The sequence below is a fragment of the Rhinopithecus bieti genome, unplaced genomic scaffold, assembly GCF_001698545.2.
Source record: "Rhinopithecus bieti isolate Rb0 unplaced genomic scaffold, ASM169854v2 scaffold_2435, whole genome shotgun sequence".
Classification (NCBI taxonomy): Eukaryota; Metazoa; Chordata; class Mammalia; order Primates; family Cercopithecidae; genus Rhinopithecus; species Rhinopithecus bieti.
This window is the reverse complement of record NW_016803909.1, coordinates 1,961,897-1,978,214: the sequence shown is the minus strand read 5'-3', so window position 1 is coordinate 1,978,214 and position 16,318 is coordinate 1,961,897. Positions and strand designations below refer to the sequence as shown.

At 37.1% G+C, this 16,318-nt stretch overlaps 1 protein-coding gene across 2 annotated transcripts in view; it reads left to right on the top strand.

Moving 5' to 3' along the window:
* The window catches only part of SLC25A21 (solute carrier family 25 member 21), a 523,908-nt gene that overhangs the window by 187,725 nt on the left and 319,865 nt on the right, over positions 1-16,318 (top strand). Inside the window, exon 2 of one of the 2 annotated variants that reach the window (XM_017858964.1) lies at positions 3,517-3,612. The exons of the other annotated variant lie outside the window; for it this stretch is intronic. Coding sequence (XP_017714453.1) covers positions 3,517-3,612 — 96 coding nt within the window. The remainder of the gene's footprint in view (positions 1-3,516; positions 3,613-16,318) is intronic. 2 annotated transcript variants of the gene reach the window in all.

Below are 16,318 nucleotides of genomic sequence, written 5' to 3'. Positions count from 1 at the left end.
TTTTTTGAGAGGGAGTCTCGCTCTGTCACCCAGGCTGGAGTGCAGTGGCCGGATCTCAGCTCCCTGCAAGCTCCGCCTCCCGGGTTTACACCATTCTCCTGCTTCAGCCTCCTGAGTAGCTGGGACTACAGGCGCCCACCACCTCGCCCGGCTAGTTTTTTTGTATTTTTTTAGTAGAGACGGGGTTTCACCATGTTAGCCAGGATGGTCTCGACCTCCTGACCTCGTGATCCACCCGTCTTGGCCTCCCAAAGTGCTGAGATTACAGGCTTGAGCCACCGCACCCGGCCTTAAATATTACTTTTAATGTCTCTTCAGTCAAACATTTACTTCTCATCTCATGCATATTTCTGAAGTAATATTTATTCTTAACTAACAGTTATTTTATTGCCATATTCAGCTGCCCTCACCAACAGCCTGGTCTGTGCTTGTTATCCTCAGCTGAACATAAAGCATCTCCTCAGTCTCACCTGCTCTCTTCCCTTTTGATCACCTGTTGAGAAAGTGTCTCTCTTTTAGAGTATAGATCCACGGGGGCATAGACTATCATCAGTGCCTGGCATATAGCAGGAGTTTAATTAATATTGAGTTGAATCTCAAATTGTTCCATTTCTAAGAACTGTGTCATCCTGTTTTCAATTTTTGTACCCACATTATTGGCGGGGAGAATCCCTCTTTCTTTTATCCTGAGTGTGTTTATCATCAGGGGTCCCACATCATAATCCCTGACTGACTTTTCTTTGGTTCTCCTACTAAGAACAAATTGTCCTGTGGTTCAGGGCACAGTCGACTCTCCCACCAAGATTTGGGCTGTCTCTTGCCTCTCATTTCTTCCCTGTCAGCCTTGTCTTACCCTTAGTGAAGTCAAATACTAATCAGTAGAAGTAGGTAAAATTCCAAGGCTCCCCTCTTTCTTCTTTCTTTTGAATTAATTGCTCCTCACTTTGAACCTCTTCATTTTTTCCTCATTTACTCTGTACATATTTGTCACCACATTCCTATTGGAAGGCACTCTGAGGAGACAGGGCCGTGGCCGAGTCAATTCTCCTGTGAGAATGTGCTGACTTCTCGTCTGACTCATCTCCAAGGTCACTCTCCTCCATCCACTTTATTTTTCTCCATTTATTCCTCCACCTAATTGTTCCAGTTTCATTGCTTCTAGGTGTTCTACGAGGCCATTTTCTCATACTAGCAGAAAACTTTAGGAGAGGAAATAAACATTCAAACAGTATAAAGGAGAACAAACAGAATGTAGCACAGTCAATGTGCTTAATCAACAACTTACTTTTCTGCTCACAAGAACATATTATTATACCTATTTTGTAAATGAGGAAATGAGGCACACAAAGGTTAAGTAACTTGCCCAAGCTAGAAAGTAGAGAATCTAGGCTTTGAAACCTGGTCATCTGGCTCCAGAGACCCTTCTTTTAACCACTGTATTATTCTATTACCATATGCAATAGAAAGTAATTTGTATCTAATGCCAACCAGGTAAGGACCTAGTTGAGGCTGGCTGACATGACTTAGATACTATGATCAAGTGAAGCACAGAGAACTAAGATAATGAAGGTTTGCTGGACCAGGAGTTGAAAGTTAGCTGAATATTAGATACAATGATTTCTACTATTAATGAGGGAATTAACCAAAAGAAGGCACAAGGGTTGTGATATACCCTGAGGGCAGGGAGAGTGGGAGCCAGCTATGGTCATGGTGAAAACAGGATAGTTGGAGAGGTAGTATAGGAGAAACTCACAAACTTTGGAGACCCAGGTTGAAAAGCAGGTTCTGCCAGTTTTAGCTGGCTTTGGTCAAGTTACTTCTCTGAACCTATTTTCATCTTAAAATGAGTATAGTGATAGTATTTACATCATAGAGTTATTGTGAAGATTAAATGAATGCCTGGTCTAAGGTAAGTGATACCAATTGTTAGCTACAGTATTATGTTGTTGTTCTTCAGTAGGAGCGAAGGAGTAAGGGAGTGGATTGCCCAGGTATCAAGACTTTTAAAAACTCCCCAGCTGATTTTAACGTAAGTCTTGATACCTGGGCAATCAACATACCATTTAAATCAGAATCTCTGGGTTGAGGCCCATCAGTGTTTTTAGAAAGCTTCCAGGTCATTCCAATATGTAGCCAGGGTTATAAGTTTTATAAGCTTTAAAGTGTGTTACTTATATTTTAACTTGGGCAATGACAAGTGGAAAGTTTTTTAATATTAGACTTTTCCATCATAGGTGTGCTTTGTGTTGAATAATTTTGATTTGTGAAATCTTAATAGATTGATGAAAAGCAGGTATTTTCATTTATCATCAGCAACACATGACCTATAGTCAAAGACTCAAAGGCATCACAGAATAATTTGTGTTTTTAGAATAAAAGAAGTAACTTTTTTTGTCACGTTCTCTCTTCCAAAGCCTTTACTATTATAAAAAACAGAAAAGCATTGGCATTATAGGTCTTATAAGCAAAACGACCAACAGACCAACCAGATATTAAAATTGCACAAAATGGAAAAATGATTCACAAATGAATAATTTAGGATAAACATGTATGTAGAATACGCATTTGTAATTAAGAAATTGTGGAATGTTTATTTTTTGTAGCATTACATTTCAATGATCCTAACATTTGCCAGCCAGTTATTGCTTTAAATTGGATAAATCAGCACCACTTTAACAACACACTTTGAGAGGTATAATGAGACATCATACAAATCATCTCAAAAGAAGACTCAGGCCAGACGTGAAACGGGATCAATTCAGACAAACTTGAGGAGCCATTTGACCCAGGATCAGGCAAAACGGAAAGAGAACTTCAGTCATTTGCTTATTTAACTATTTTTAAAGACATAATTAGTTCTATTGAATTATTGCAGTGGAGGAAGGATAGAAATATGAGAACCTGTGCAAGGTAAGGAGGGGAAATAAAGGCAATGGTAACTCAACTTGAAATTTTCAAGAGCTAAATAATGTTGGAAATGAGGACTGTGTTGGTTTAATGCCATATTTCCCTTTGTTTATTGCTCTGTGCTAGGCAGAAGGTTCGTGGGCCTGTGATGGAAGAGGTGTTGTTAGGTTCAAGGTACCTGCCTTTCATTAGATCTGGGTGCTGCTTAGGGTCAGTTAAGGGCAGATTGAGACAGATGGGCAATATCGCTGGCCTCTGTGTTTGTTCTTAGTCAATGATGGGTTCACTTAATAACCCCAGGCTCCCACTCTGCCTGTGGTAAAATGAAGTTAGTCCCTCTTTTTAGAGTATGTAAAGCTGCTTCGAGAGAGAACAGCAGGAAAGGGTCCAACTGCAGACAGAATGTTTAGACTTGTTATTTTCTTCTTTTAAGTAAACATGTGGAAACAAAAATGCATTTTCCAGCCGTTTATTGAACATATGCAAAAACTTCCAAATTCCTGAGGACCAGTGAAAAGGAAATGTCTGACTACCTTATTCTCTTCCTTCCTACAAGGAAATCGATTCCTCTCTTTTTCTATACCTTTTGTCCTGTCCTCCTTCCCACAGGGAATAAACAAACAGAAGAGAATCCTGAATCTTGGGACCATCTTCAAGATAAAATGCATTTTCTTTTTCTAGACTTCTCTCCAAACTGTGAAGCAGGTAAGAAGTAGTTTGGGGAACAACATCTCCTCGATCCCTAATGGGTGGTCAGTTAGGCTTAATTTACTAATCTTCACTCAGAGTTATACTTGAGATAAATCAGTTACTAGAAAGTGAAGTGTCATCTTTGTAGATAACTCATTATCTAGGTTACTAATCTCTAGGGTTACTAATATTGCATATAGCTCATTCGTCATTATGTGTATATGAAAAAAAAAAAAAGCTCCTCTCTTTACCAACACAATGCAAAAACTATCCTCTCTTCCCAGTAAGTGGAATATTTTCCTTGTAGACTTATTTTGCTGATGTTGTTGCAATTCTCATCGAATGCAGTCATTTTCTGGGTTTATGGAAAACTTAGGTGAAGGATTGTCAAGTGACCACATTTAGGGGATTGATGAGGTGTTCCTTTCCCTCCTTATAAATTTACTCTGAAGTATACAAATTTTCTGGGGTTCTTTTTCTAGGCAGAGAGCTGTATTAGTCCCACACTGGTTAACATTTATGATGAAAATGATGATAAGATGTATTGTCTGGAAATGAAAATATCAATCCCTCATACTCAATTTGTCCCTTGTGTTTTGGTAAAACCTCAATCAAAATGGAGTTAATCAGGAGTGACCTCACAGGGTCACTAACTCTAAAATTAATTCTGGTTTTAATGATATATGTCTCTAATTTATACCTAAAAAGTGTGGACCACCTGTGTTGTTGACTGGTTGTGATCATCTTGAGACCTAAGGGATTTGTATCAAGAGAAAACCCAGACATGCAGGATACATGTTTCTTTAAAGTGATGCTATAAAAATTATTTTCTCAATTAAATCTAAGTAATTCACTTTTTATTTTTTGAAGCCATAAAACTCGTGGCTTTGAAATGACTGAATATTTGTTTGAGATTTGTTTTCACTAGCTCTTTCCTTATTACCCTTCTCCAGTGACACCATTCATGTAGCATAACCACAAGTCTGAAAGCACATTTCATAGACAGGGCCACACTCGACATTGGGTTGTAGCTTCCAGTAATATGATTTTATAGAAAATAGCGGTATTAATTAGATATATTCTGGTGAACTGGAAGTAAAATGTTTGTGATTATTGTCCAAAACAGAAAAATGTAAAAGCAATAATAAATATGTTCGCTCTCATTCCAGTATACCAGCTTAGGCAAATTTTTGGCTGGAAAAGCATAAGTGAGTAATTAGATAATTGCTGCCTTGATTGAGCTTAATAGGAAACATTTCAATTAGGCTAAAACTACACAGAAAGGAAGTGGGTTTTTTACAAAGGGAAACATTCCTTGTCATGCAACTGTCAGCTTGTGCCCACACTAAGAGATGGGATTAAGTGGATCTGGGCAAAGGAAACAAAAAGAAATGATTGCAGTAATTAGACCTATACTTAAACATTGTGTCTTCTGATAGAATTTCTTGATGATTCTAGCATTGATAACACAGCCCCTATAAATGTCTTGCCTGTAACAAATTACTGCCTTAAATCTATGGCAAAACAAGTTCCTGGAAAAAAAAAAGTTATGATTTTCTCATACTACAAAAACTAACATTCTAGAATTGCAGTCCTCTTCTCCAAGCCACCTGCATGCTAACAAATAATCAGAAAAGCCATTTGGGGCTAGTTTGCATGGTTAATAGTTTCTCCTTAGCATACCTAGAGTATATATTTCCAGTTGCTGACTCAGGGCTTGAGCCAGATGTAAAAAGGCGCCTTTCTTAGAATTAGTGTCCAGGAAACAGTGCTATTCTTTAAATTTTATTTTATTTTATTATTTATTTTTTATAGAGATAGGGTCTCACTCTGTCTCCCAGGCGGCAGAGTGCAGTGGCACTGTCATAGCTCATGGCAGCTGTGACGTGGGCTCAAACAGTCCTCCCACCTCAGCCTCCGGAGTAGCTGAGACTACATAGGCGCATACCACTGCCAGTGCAACTCTTAGTATCTTGGGGATTGTCTAGTGGTATGACATCTCCAATCTGTCCGCAGAGGAGTTTTATCCATTTGGAGGGTGTATGGGTCCACCCACAGATAGATTCTCAGGGATGACCTAATTACTGATGCCATTTAATGGCCTGCAGCAAGTTGCAAAGTGCTCGGCCTGAAGTCTTACACATATAGTCACTAAATAAATCATTTATGTTACTGTGAAATTATGTGCTAAATGAGAAATGAAGAAACCACTGATAGAACCCCAAACTACTGTAACACCTGTGTGGAACTGTGATTATGTCACCCAATCTCATAAGGATCTTGACAAGACAAACAGAGGGGCCATTTAAGATACCCTGAGTACAAGGCACTGATCTTACTGAAACAGTCCAAGAAGCACTTGATTCTTTCTGTCTATCCTGAGTGGGTATCCTTCTACCTCAGCGTATCTGCCCTGCAAGGGAAGCAGCATGAATAGCCCAGGTTAGTAGATGGGCACTGTTGAAGAAACTGTTAATTTCCCTGTATTGTGTATTGGTTATGAGCATGGACTTTGGAAACATGTAGGCCCAGTTCTTAATGTGGGCTCTGCCACTTGCTGTGTGATCTTGGACAAGTTATTTAACTTTTCAAGCCTCAGTTTCTTCATCTATACAATGGGAATAATAATATTACCTCCCTTCTCAGGTTCTTGTGAATGCTTGTAAGTCCTTAATACAATTACACATTCAAAAATTCTTGGCTCCTATTATTACTAGATGATAGTGGTTCTCATAATAGAGCACAGGGCTCCAGTAATGCTCTCTGAAGTCCATGTTACTCAAGGTTTGCATCCATATGCCCTTCTCCAGGCAACAGCAGGTCCCTAAGTGTTGAATGCTGTGTGCCAGGGATGCTGCTTCTCTGCTTCACTGTGGCAGAATGTAAAGACGGTGTGAAGCTCGAGGAATCAAAACCAAGATAGGCTGAGACCTTGAATCAGGTGGTCACCATTAACAGTCCTCCCATTCTGCTGAGTGTTATTCAGCAACCTGAATGGGCAATCCACTGTGGTCAACAGCTTTGTACAGAAACCAGCACTCTTTGCTCCTACCCAGGTGAAGCAGTCAGGTGTGTGATGTTCTTTTGGTGCTAATGACTAAAAATGCTCCATTGTACTATTTACATTATTAGGGCTTTAACATAAAACAGGATTCAGAAGTATTTAACTTTTGCATGAGTCCATTTGGAGGGAAAACTATAAGCTGTTTAATAGAATGATTTGCATTAATTTGTTTTCCAGCATATGAAAGTAAGAACTCCAAGTTGACTGATGATAAAATTAAAGAGCTTGGGGACATGACTGAATTTTTTTTTTTTTTTTTTGAAGCAGGGTCTCACTCTATTGCCCAGGCTGCAGTTCAGGTTGGAGTGCAGTGGTGCAAACATGGCTGACTACAACCTCGACCTCCCAGCCTCATGCAATCTTCCCACCTCTACAGGTGACTCTGACTGTAGCTGTGACTACAGGTGCACACCACCACCACACCCAGCTAATTGTGTTCATTTTTCGTAGACACAAGGTCTTGCTATGTTGCCCAGGCTGGTCTTTAACTCCTGGACTGAAGCTATTCTTCCACCTTGACCTCCAAAAATGCTGGGATTACAGGTGTGAGCCACCACACCTGGCCTGATTTCAGATTTTTAAAATTAGATTAACACTTTGTACTTTGGAAAGTAACCATGGCAGTGAAGGAATTTTTTAGGGGATAAATTTATAAGCATTTCATTTCCACATACAGAATTATTTCTTTTTTCTCTCTCCTCAAAAGCAGTCATGGTGGGTTAAACTATAAATAATTTCAGAGTCTCATGTAGTGTGTAAAACCTTAATTAGTTTTTCTTTCTTTGGACAAGTAGTGTAATCAATGAATATCTGCAAGAAGATCCACAGATCAGTTGCATGGAGACAGCTGGGGAACAGCACTGCTGGGGCTGGGAAGGCTTGCATAACTTGACAGGGCTTTGCTTGTGAGAATTGCAGATAGAGATTTTTACATCCGCTGTCTCCATTTGTGCTTAGACTGTTTATGATCAGTTTTCCTTTCCAGCCTGGAATCTCGGGTGGCAGATTCCACTTTTGTGGCAAGACTTAGGTGTCATGTGTACCCTAAAAAATAGAAAATGCTTGTCTTTTTTCATTCTACTCTTTCTTATGTGGTTGTGCATTCAGTACAGCATCCTTTCTCTAGAAACCCCTCGTACTTAAATTCTACTTTATGACAGCAGCTTGACTTGCTGCCAGAGAAGCTGGAAATGAAGGAGGTTTAAGATAAATATCAATGGTGATTTTTTTTCTTGGTCTCTCTCTCTCTCTTGCTCTCTCTCTTTTTTTTTTTTTAAACGGAAAGTCATATGCTCATATCCTAACTTGTCCCAGTAGAGAGTCAATTACAACCAGTTGGCCATAAATCCAATCCAAGAAAAATACTGAGGGAAGGAACTGTAGCAGTAGATACTGAGGGTCTCTAGAATCACCATAAATGTTAAGAACGTGTCAGCTGTGAACCCAGGGCCTTTAAGCAATATTTTAGGACTCAGTGTTTCCCAACATGGCCCCAAATGAGTAAAACTAGCCAGGCATTTTGTATGGGTAGGCATTTTTTTTTTTCCTGGAAATCTTTAAAAGTTAAAACAGTGTTATAGTTAAGACTTCATAAATAATATGATTAAAAGTTCATTAACAGGCTGTCCATAGTTAAAATTAAACAGCAAAAAAAAAAAAAAATGATTTAGTTAAGTCCTTTTGTCACCCAAGGTCTTGGACGTCATTGTACCTCCACTATTGTATACCTAAGCAATTTTCAACATCTGCCACCCCCCTCCCAATATTTAAAGAAGAAACAGTATTAAGGGGAGTGAGGGCATCTTCCCAAAGTTCATGGCAATATAAGAATTATACTTTAGAAATTAAAAAGAGTTTTAGAGGGGCTGCCAGTGGAGGACCTTTTTCACATCATCTACACCTGGATCATTGCACACTCAAGTATTTCTGAAAACCAGAAAAGAGGACTGAATGTACTGTAGGAGAGGAAACAAAAACTGCATTGCAGCCAGGGGTGCTCACTTCCTGGGGGGGAGAAAGTGGCAAAGCAAGTATTTTTTGGCCCTTTATCCAAGTGAGAACTGAGATCTGATTTTTTCATCCTGCATATGCATACAACATGAAATACGGTAATTCTAAAAAGAAAGCAGTAAAGTCTGTTTGCCAAGTGGCAGTAATTGCTTTCAAAAAATTAATTTTTGCTTTCTATGAGATTTCTCTTTTTGCTGCTAAACCTCTTAAAGATATTCTATCAATGTGCTATAATTCTAGGTTTTCATCCCATCATTATCAAACTATGTGATGTTTGGCAGGTAACTGACAGACTTCAGGTTTGAGTTGCTAATCTGTAAATCAGGGGTGTTTAATTAAAGGTTTGGATGACCATCCCCAGCTTTCACATTTCAGAACCTATGAACCACACTATCCATTAAATGTAAACTGTGGCCATGAATCAGAATCAGCTAGGGAGTTTTTAAAATTACAGATACCTGGGCCCCATCTCACAGAGATTCCAGCTCAGTTGGTCTGAGTGGAGCTTTAAAAAACTTTAAAGTACAATGGGTGAGATCCATTGTTATGAACAGTTAACTCCATGCCAGTCACCTCTATGTTCCTAGAGAGAGCAACCATATCTTACCAGTTGAAATATTATGAAATAAATCTTATGAAAATTTCCATTTTGGCTTCTATATTCACAGATGTTCCCTCCCCAAAGCTGGTCTTTTGAAGGCTCCGTACTTTCACTCTGCAAGATTACAACCATGCAAGCATTTAACATCTCAACTAGCCAGTCAGATAAATGATGGGAGAGTGTATATTCTTGACCTGTTGAAGACACATACCCTGTTTTGTCTAGCTCTTGAAATAGTCCTTAAGTTTGATAGGAAGGACTAACCAGGGGCAAAGAAAAATAACAGGCACTTTCACATTTAATCCCTGCAGCAAGATAGGCATTAATATTTCATTTTACAGGTGAGGAAAATAAGTCTCGTGAGGCTTACCTCTCTCTCCCGATATTACACAGGTGATGGGTAGGTGGAAATGGGACAGGTATGTCAAATGGCAGAGACTGTGCTCTCCACAAGGGGTTGTTGCCACAGAGAAAGGAAGAAAGGGCATAGGGCTTTTCAGGTGCTCCTCTGCTCGTCTTTACACAGGTCTATCTACTTGGAAGGCTGTCCATAATACCCCCAACCCCCACTCCATAATTTGAAAGCCCTTTAACGTCAAACTTTAGAAACATTATGAAAAGCAATACTTGAGAATGGCCAAGCCCATATGAAAGAACCATGGTAAGGACATGATGAAATGAGCTCTTTGAAACCCAACTACAGGTAGCATAAATTGATACCATTTTTTCTGGAAAGCAGTTTGACAGTAGATCCTTTGACTTAGTAAATCCTAAGGAAATAATCATTGGTGTGGACTAAAACTGATGAACAAAAATATCCTTTAGAACATTATGTATAACAGGAAAAATGGAAACAACCTAACTATTTAATGAAGGTGAAGAGTTCATGGTATTTAAGTACATCCATATGATGAAATACTATGTAGCATCAAAAATAATGCTTATGAAGAGCTTTTAATGAGGTGAGGAAATATTAACGATATATTATGTGAAAAAAAGATACAGAACTGTACGGTATGATCTCAGCTATGAAAATAAACCATGTAAGCGTTAGAAACACCAAAATGTTAATAGTAGTTATCTCTACATGGTAGAGATTATAAATCCTACATAGTAGGATTATAAAGTTTATTTTCTTTATACTTTTTGTACATTTAATTTTTTTTTCTAAAATGATCATGTATTATTTTAGTAAGTAGAAAACATATTCAAATGTACTTTTGAAAAAAATTATAGTGTTTGGTTAGAAAAAGAAGATTGGATACAAATAAACTAGGGATCTTAGACCAGGGAACTGAATTCTAAATAAATCTAAGCAATCCCACCAAAATGCCATTTACTTTGGGAGAAAACCTTCCTCTCTGGTTGGGCTGCCTTTTTCCCATGTGTAAATTAAGGAACTGGATGAAAGGAATGTTAATGTCCCTTTTATCTTTAAGATTAAAATAACACTTATTATAACCTTGCTATAAATAATTCCTAACTTCTGATAGGAACAAAATCAGAAGTGCTGCCCAATAATTTCTCTATTCTTACTTGTTTTTCTGCCTTGAACCAATAAGCAGGCTGTAGCAGAGAGTCTCATGGTGTTTCAAGGATGTTACTAGTTTTGTAATGTAGGGAAAAATCAGTACGGATAAGCATATAGACACATAAAGACAAAATATGGTTGATTAGCTACTCTGAAGGACTCTACTGCTTAGTACAACTTAACTTGGATAAATCATAAACCCAATATTCAAAGCATTCTTGGGATTGCAAGACGCAGGGGAAGTCATTAAGGGTAAAAAACAAAAATAAAGAAACAAAGAACACTTAAACACACCACTGTAAAAAAGAATTCCTCCCCTAAACCCCAGAGAACTGAGATCAGAAAAGTCAGCAGTAAATGATGAGATCAGGAGATTCTACTAAGGCTTGCTGTAACGGGAAATTGCTAACCTGAGACTCCTGGATTAACTAAGATCCTCTGTAGGGGGAGCTAACATGGTCTCACGTTGGAAGTGTTCTAGGCTCTTGGTAGAAGGAAACGTATTAAATTGAATTTATAAGGATCAGTTAAGCAGTCAAGTGGAGTGGAGGTCCAATAGGGTCAGGACTCTGGTTACATACAGGGGAATTGAGCAAATAAGGAAATGGACTTAGGATAATGGAAATCCAGTTTCTCACTTTGGAACATGGAGGTTACTAATATGAAAAGGAAGAAGACAGAATGTGGTGTTGGATTGGAATTGAAAATATTGCTGTGAATTTATGGTTTTTAATATATAGATAGATTATAGAAATCATTACACATGTAAAAACATGTGTCTATAGATGTGTGTGTATATATGATGCATATGTTTTATTGCTCTGTCCATTGAGAGTGTGTGAGAGATTTCAGTTGTAAAGAGCCTCTCTAATACCTAGATCTTGATTTCTAAATACCATTCTCACTAAAAGGAGCTAAAAGAAATCTCCATTTCTCCTTGGAGAAATGGATGATTTCAGAGTTGGGGCAAAGATAATATAAACTTGTAGAGTCTTATATTAAATAGTAAGGACATAGTCAAAGAATGGTGGAGACATGTGAAAAAGATATAAAATAATTTGAAGGAACTCTCATTGACCAAATCTGGGACAATTTGAGCATTAAAATAAATAATGATATTAATTATATCACATTGAATAAAATGGGAGTTGATGAGTTCTCTCTGATACAAATAAATGAATAAATATGTGGAGATAAGAAAAGGATCTTTTTACATAAGAATGCTGACTTTTAAATGTAGAAGGAGTGATACAATTGGAAAATTATGACAACCATTATAGCAGGAATTAATTAAATCAAGAAACATTAATGTATGCAAACATTTGACATCATGGTCCTCCTGATATGTTGCCCTGAGGTCATAACATAGTAGTTTTAGTGTCTGAATCTAATCATAAAGAAAGACTATAGAAACCCAAATTGAGATGCATTCTGCAAAATCACTGGCCTGTAATTTTAAAATATAAGATAAAGAAAGGATTGATGAATTATTTGAGATTAAAGGAGACTGAAGAGACAGAAGAACTAAGTGCATTGTGTGACCTCAGGTTGGATTCTTTGCTATAGAGTATATTATAAACTGGGACACTTGGTGAAACTCTTGGGGTCTCTGGGTGAAGGGTATATATAATTCTTTGTATTCTTTCAGTTCTTCTCTAAATTTGGATTTATTTGGAAATAAAACATTTTAAAAAGTCATCACATAATTTTAAAAAATCGCCAGATAAAAAATGAGTCAGTAGAAAGAAAAAAAGCAAAAGACTTAAACCTACAAAAGTTTTAGATATTTGAATTATAAGATTTAAAATATAAAGTATTATAAAATATTTAAAGAAGCAAATGATGACATTTTAAAAGGGCACAAAGAACAAGAGACTTTCAAAAGTAGACAGGTTTGAAAATAAATTTATCTTGTAAAATAAAAAAGTTGAAGTTAAAACTATGTAAACATTGAGTTTATATCTTCTCAATGTAAACAGAAGAGCAAATGAAATGTAATGGTTTCCCCCTTTTGGGGGCATACTATTTCATACTTCCCCTTAGTCTTTGTTTTTCGAACAATATCATGAGCAACTTCACATAATGTCCATGTCATTGCAACTCTTTGTTTATAACATTGTCACATAAATGGCCTTATTGGGGCAAATAACAGGAGAGGTAATAGATAATCCAGAATCCAATTGCCACTATTCTAGGATTTTGTTGTCGTTGTTACTGTTGTTGTTGTTATTTTATTTTACTTTAGATTCAGGGAGATACTTGTGCAGGTTTATTACATGGATATATTGCAAAATGGTGAGCTTTGGGCTTTTAGTGAACCTATTACCCAAATAGTGAATATTATACCCAATAGGTAATTTTTCAACCTCCTTCCCTCCACCCTTTTGGAGTTCCCAGTGTCTATTACTTCCATCTTTATATCCATGTATACCCCTTGTTCAGTTCTCACTTATAAGTGAGAATATATAGTAATTGATTTTCCATTTCAGAGTTATTTCACATAGGATAATGGCTTCCAGCTCCATCCGTGTTGCTGCAAAAGATATGATTCCATTCTTATTTAGGGCTGCCTAGTATTACGTTATGTGTATATACCACACATTTTCTTTATCAACTTAACCATTGATGGACACAGGTTGATTCCATGACTTTGGTATTGTGAATAGTGGTGCAATAAACATTCGAGTGCAGGTGATTTTTGGTGAAATTATTTCTTTTCCTTTGAGTAGATACCAAGTCATGGGATTGCTGGATCAAAAGGTAGTTCTGTTTTAGTACTTTGAGAAATATCCATACAGTTTTCTACAGGGGTTGAAGTAATTTACATTCTCACCAGCGTTGTGTAAGCATTCTCTTTTTTGCACGTATTTTTGGTTGTTTCTTTACTTTTTCATAATAGTGTACTGTAAATATTGGGCTAAGAAAGGTAGAGGTAATGTAAGCTTCTGAGGGGAGGTTTTTGGCTGTTTTGTTTACTGCTGTATATTAGCACCTACACTAATGTCTGGCATATAGTAGGTACCCAAATATATTTGTGAAATAAATGAATCAGAAGCATAACAGCAAGACTATGGTTCCTTCCTCCCATATCTAATTTTAGAATAAAAGTAAGTGAAAGAAAGAAGCAATGCTTTGAGAGTGAACCCAGGAATATGGACTGCTCATTGAACGTGAACTTCCTAAGTGTATGCTATCTAGAACATCTTTATATCATGTTTCAGAGTTTTGTGTTCAAGACTCTTTAATGTCAAGTGAGGAGAAAATAACTTTTCTTTTAAAACTTTATAGGATTAATGTCTAGAGATATTTAATAGCAAATGAAAGGTCAACTGTTAATTTTGTAGCATTATTCAATCATATTTTATGATTATTAGCCATTCCTTTGGCCTATTTTGAAAAAAACTCAAAGGTAATTAATCCTCTTGAAACACACTTGAAGAGGAATATTATTTAGTAAGATATATCTGCATTAGTCTTTTGTTTTGTTTTGTTTTGTTGTTGTTGTTGTTTTTTGTTGAGATGGAGTCTCGCTCTATGGCCCAGGCTGGAGTGCATTGGCACGATTTTGGCTCACTGCAACCTCTGGCTCCCAGGCTCAAGCCTCACCCCCAGAGTAGCTGGGACTACAGGAGTGTGCCACCACGCCCAGCTAATTTTTGTATTTTTGATAGAGACAGGGTTTCACCATGTTGGTCAGGCTGGTCTTGAACTCCTGAGCTAAAGCAATCCATCTGCCTTGGCCTCCCAAAGTGGTGGGATTACCGCACCCAGTATAGCCAATTAAAAAAAAATTAGTCCACTTAATAAATACCAAAACTTTTCATGTTAAAAATTCTACTTCTTAGATGGCCCTGTGCTTATTTTACAGATTTTGTTCTTTGTTCCATGTGTGCAAGCCCCAACAGGATGAAAAGGAGATTACTATGTGGTGATATGTGAATAATATTTTACTATTTTTGTACATTGCATGTTTACTCATTAAGGAAAGTTCACATTAAGAGTGTTATTCATAATACACAATGAATAATTTGGATTCTCAATGAGCCACACTTTTTGTGATGGAATATTTTGAAATAACTTCCTCATAGCATAAAACTTATTTGAAAATGAGTTTAAAATCTGTTCTATAGTTTGATGATATTCTGAAATCTGTTCTATAATTTGGTGCTGGACTTTTACCTGTAAATAATGAGATCACATCATGTTGACAGTAATAGAGATTCTCCATGTTATGCAAGAACTTCCCAGATATTTGACTATATGGGATCACTATAGTTATACCGTAAAGGACACAAAATCATAGGCATTGCCAATAGAAAACTTAAGTGTGTTGTGTGCATGACACCAAAACAATCATTCACTTCAGTATAATTGTGAGTATTAAAATCAGTAAATACATCAAATCACCTGTTAGGTATTGAATGGATCAAATAATTCTTTATTTATTAGAATCTTTATCTATACAAAAATTTATTTATTTTATTTTATTTTATTTTATTATTATACTTTAAGTTCTAGGGTACATGTGCATAATGTGCAGGTTTGTTACATATATACATGTGCTGTATATATATGTATATATACATATATATATTGGTTTGCTGCACCCATTAACTCATCATTTACATTAGGTATACCTCCTAATGCTATCCCTCCCTCCTCCCCCCACCCCATGACAGGCCCTGGTGTGTGATGTTCCCCACCCTGTGTTCAAGTGTTCTCATTGTTCAATTCCCACCTGTAAGTGAGAACATGTGGTGTTTGGTTTTCTGTCCTTGCGATAGTTTGCTCAGAATGATGGTTTCCAGCTTCATCCATGTCCCTACAAAGGACATGAGCTCATCCTTTTTTATGGCTGCATAGTATTCCATGGTGTATATGTGCCACATTATCTTAATCCAGTCTGTCATTGAGGGACATTTGGGTTGGTTCCACATCTTTGCTATTGTGAATAGTGCCACAATAAACATATGTGTGCATGTGTCTTTATAATAGCATGATTATAATCCTTTGGGTATATACCCAGTCATGGGACAGCTGGGTCAAATGGTATTTCTAGTTCTAGATCCTTGAGGAATCGCCACACTGTCTTCCACAATGGTTGAACTAGTTTACAGTCCCACCAACAGTGTAAAAGTGTTCCTATTTCTCCACATCCTCTCCAGCACCTGTTGTTTCCTGATTTTTTAGTGATTACCATTCTCAACTGGTGTGAGATGGTATCTCATTGTGTTTTTGATTTGCATTTCTCTGATGGCCAGTGATAATGAGCATTTTTTCATATGTCTGTTGGCTGCCTAAATGTCTTCTTTTGAGAAGTGTCTGTTCACCCACTTTTTGATGGGGTTGTTTGATTTTTTTCTTGTAAATTTGTTTAAGTTCTTTGTAAATTCTGGATATTAGCCCTTTGTCAGATGGGTAGATTGTAAAAATTTTCTCCCATTCTGTAGGTTGCCTGTTTAATGTGAAGGTAGTTTCTTTTGCTGTGCAGAAGCTCTTTAGTTTAATTGGATCC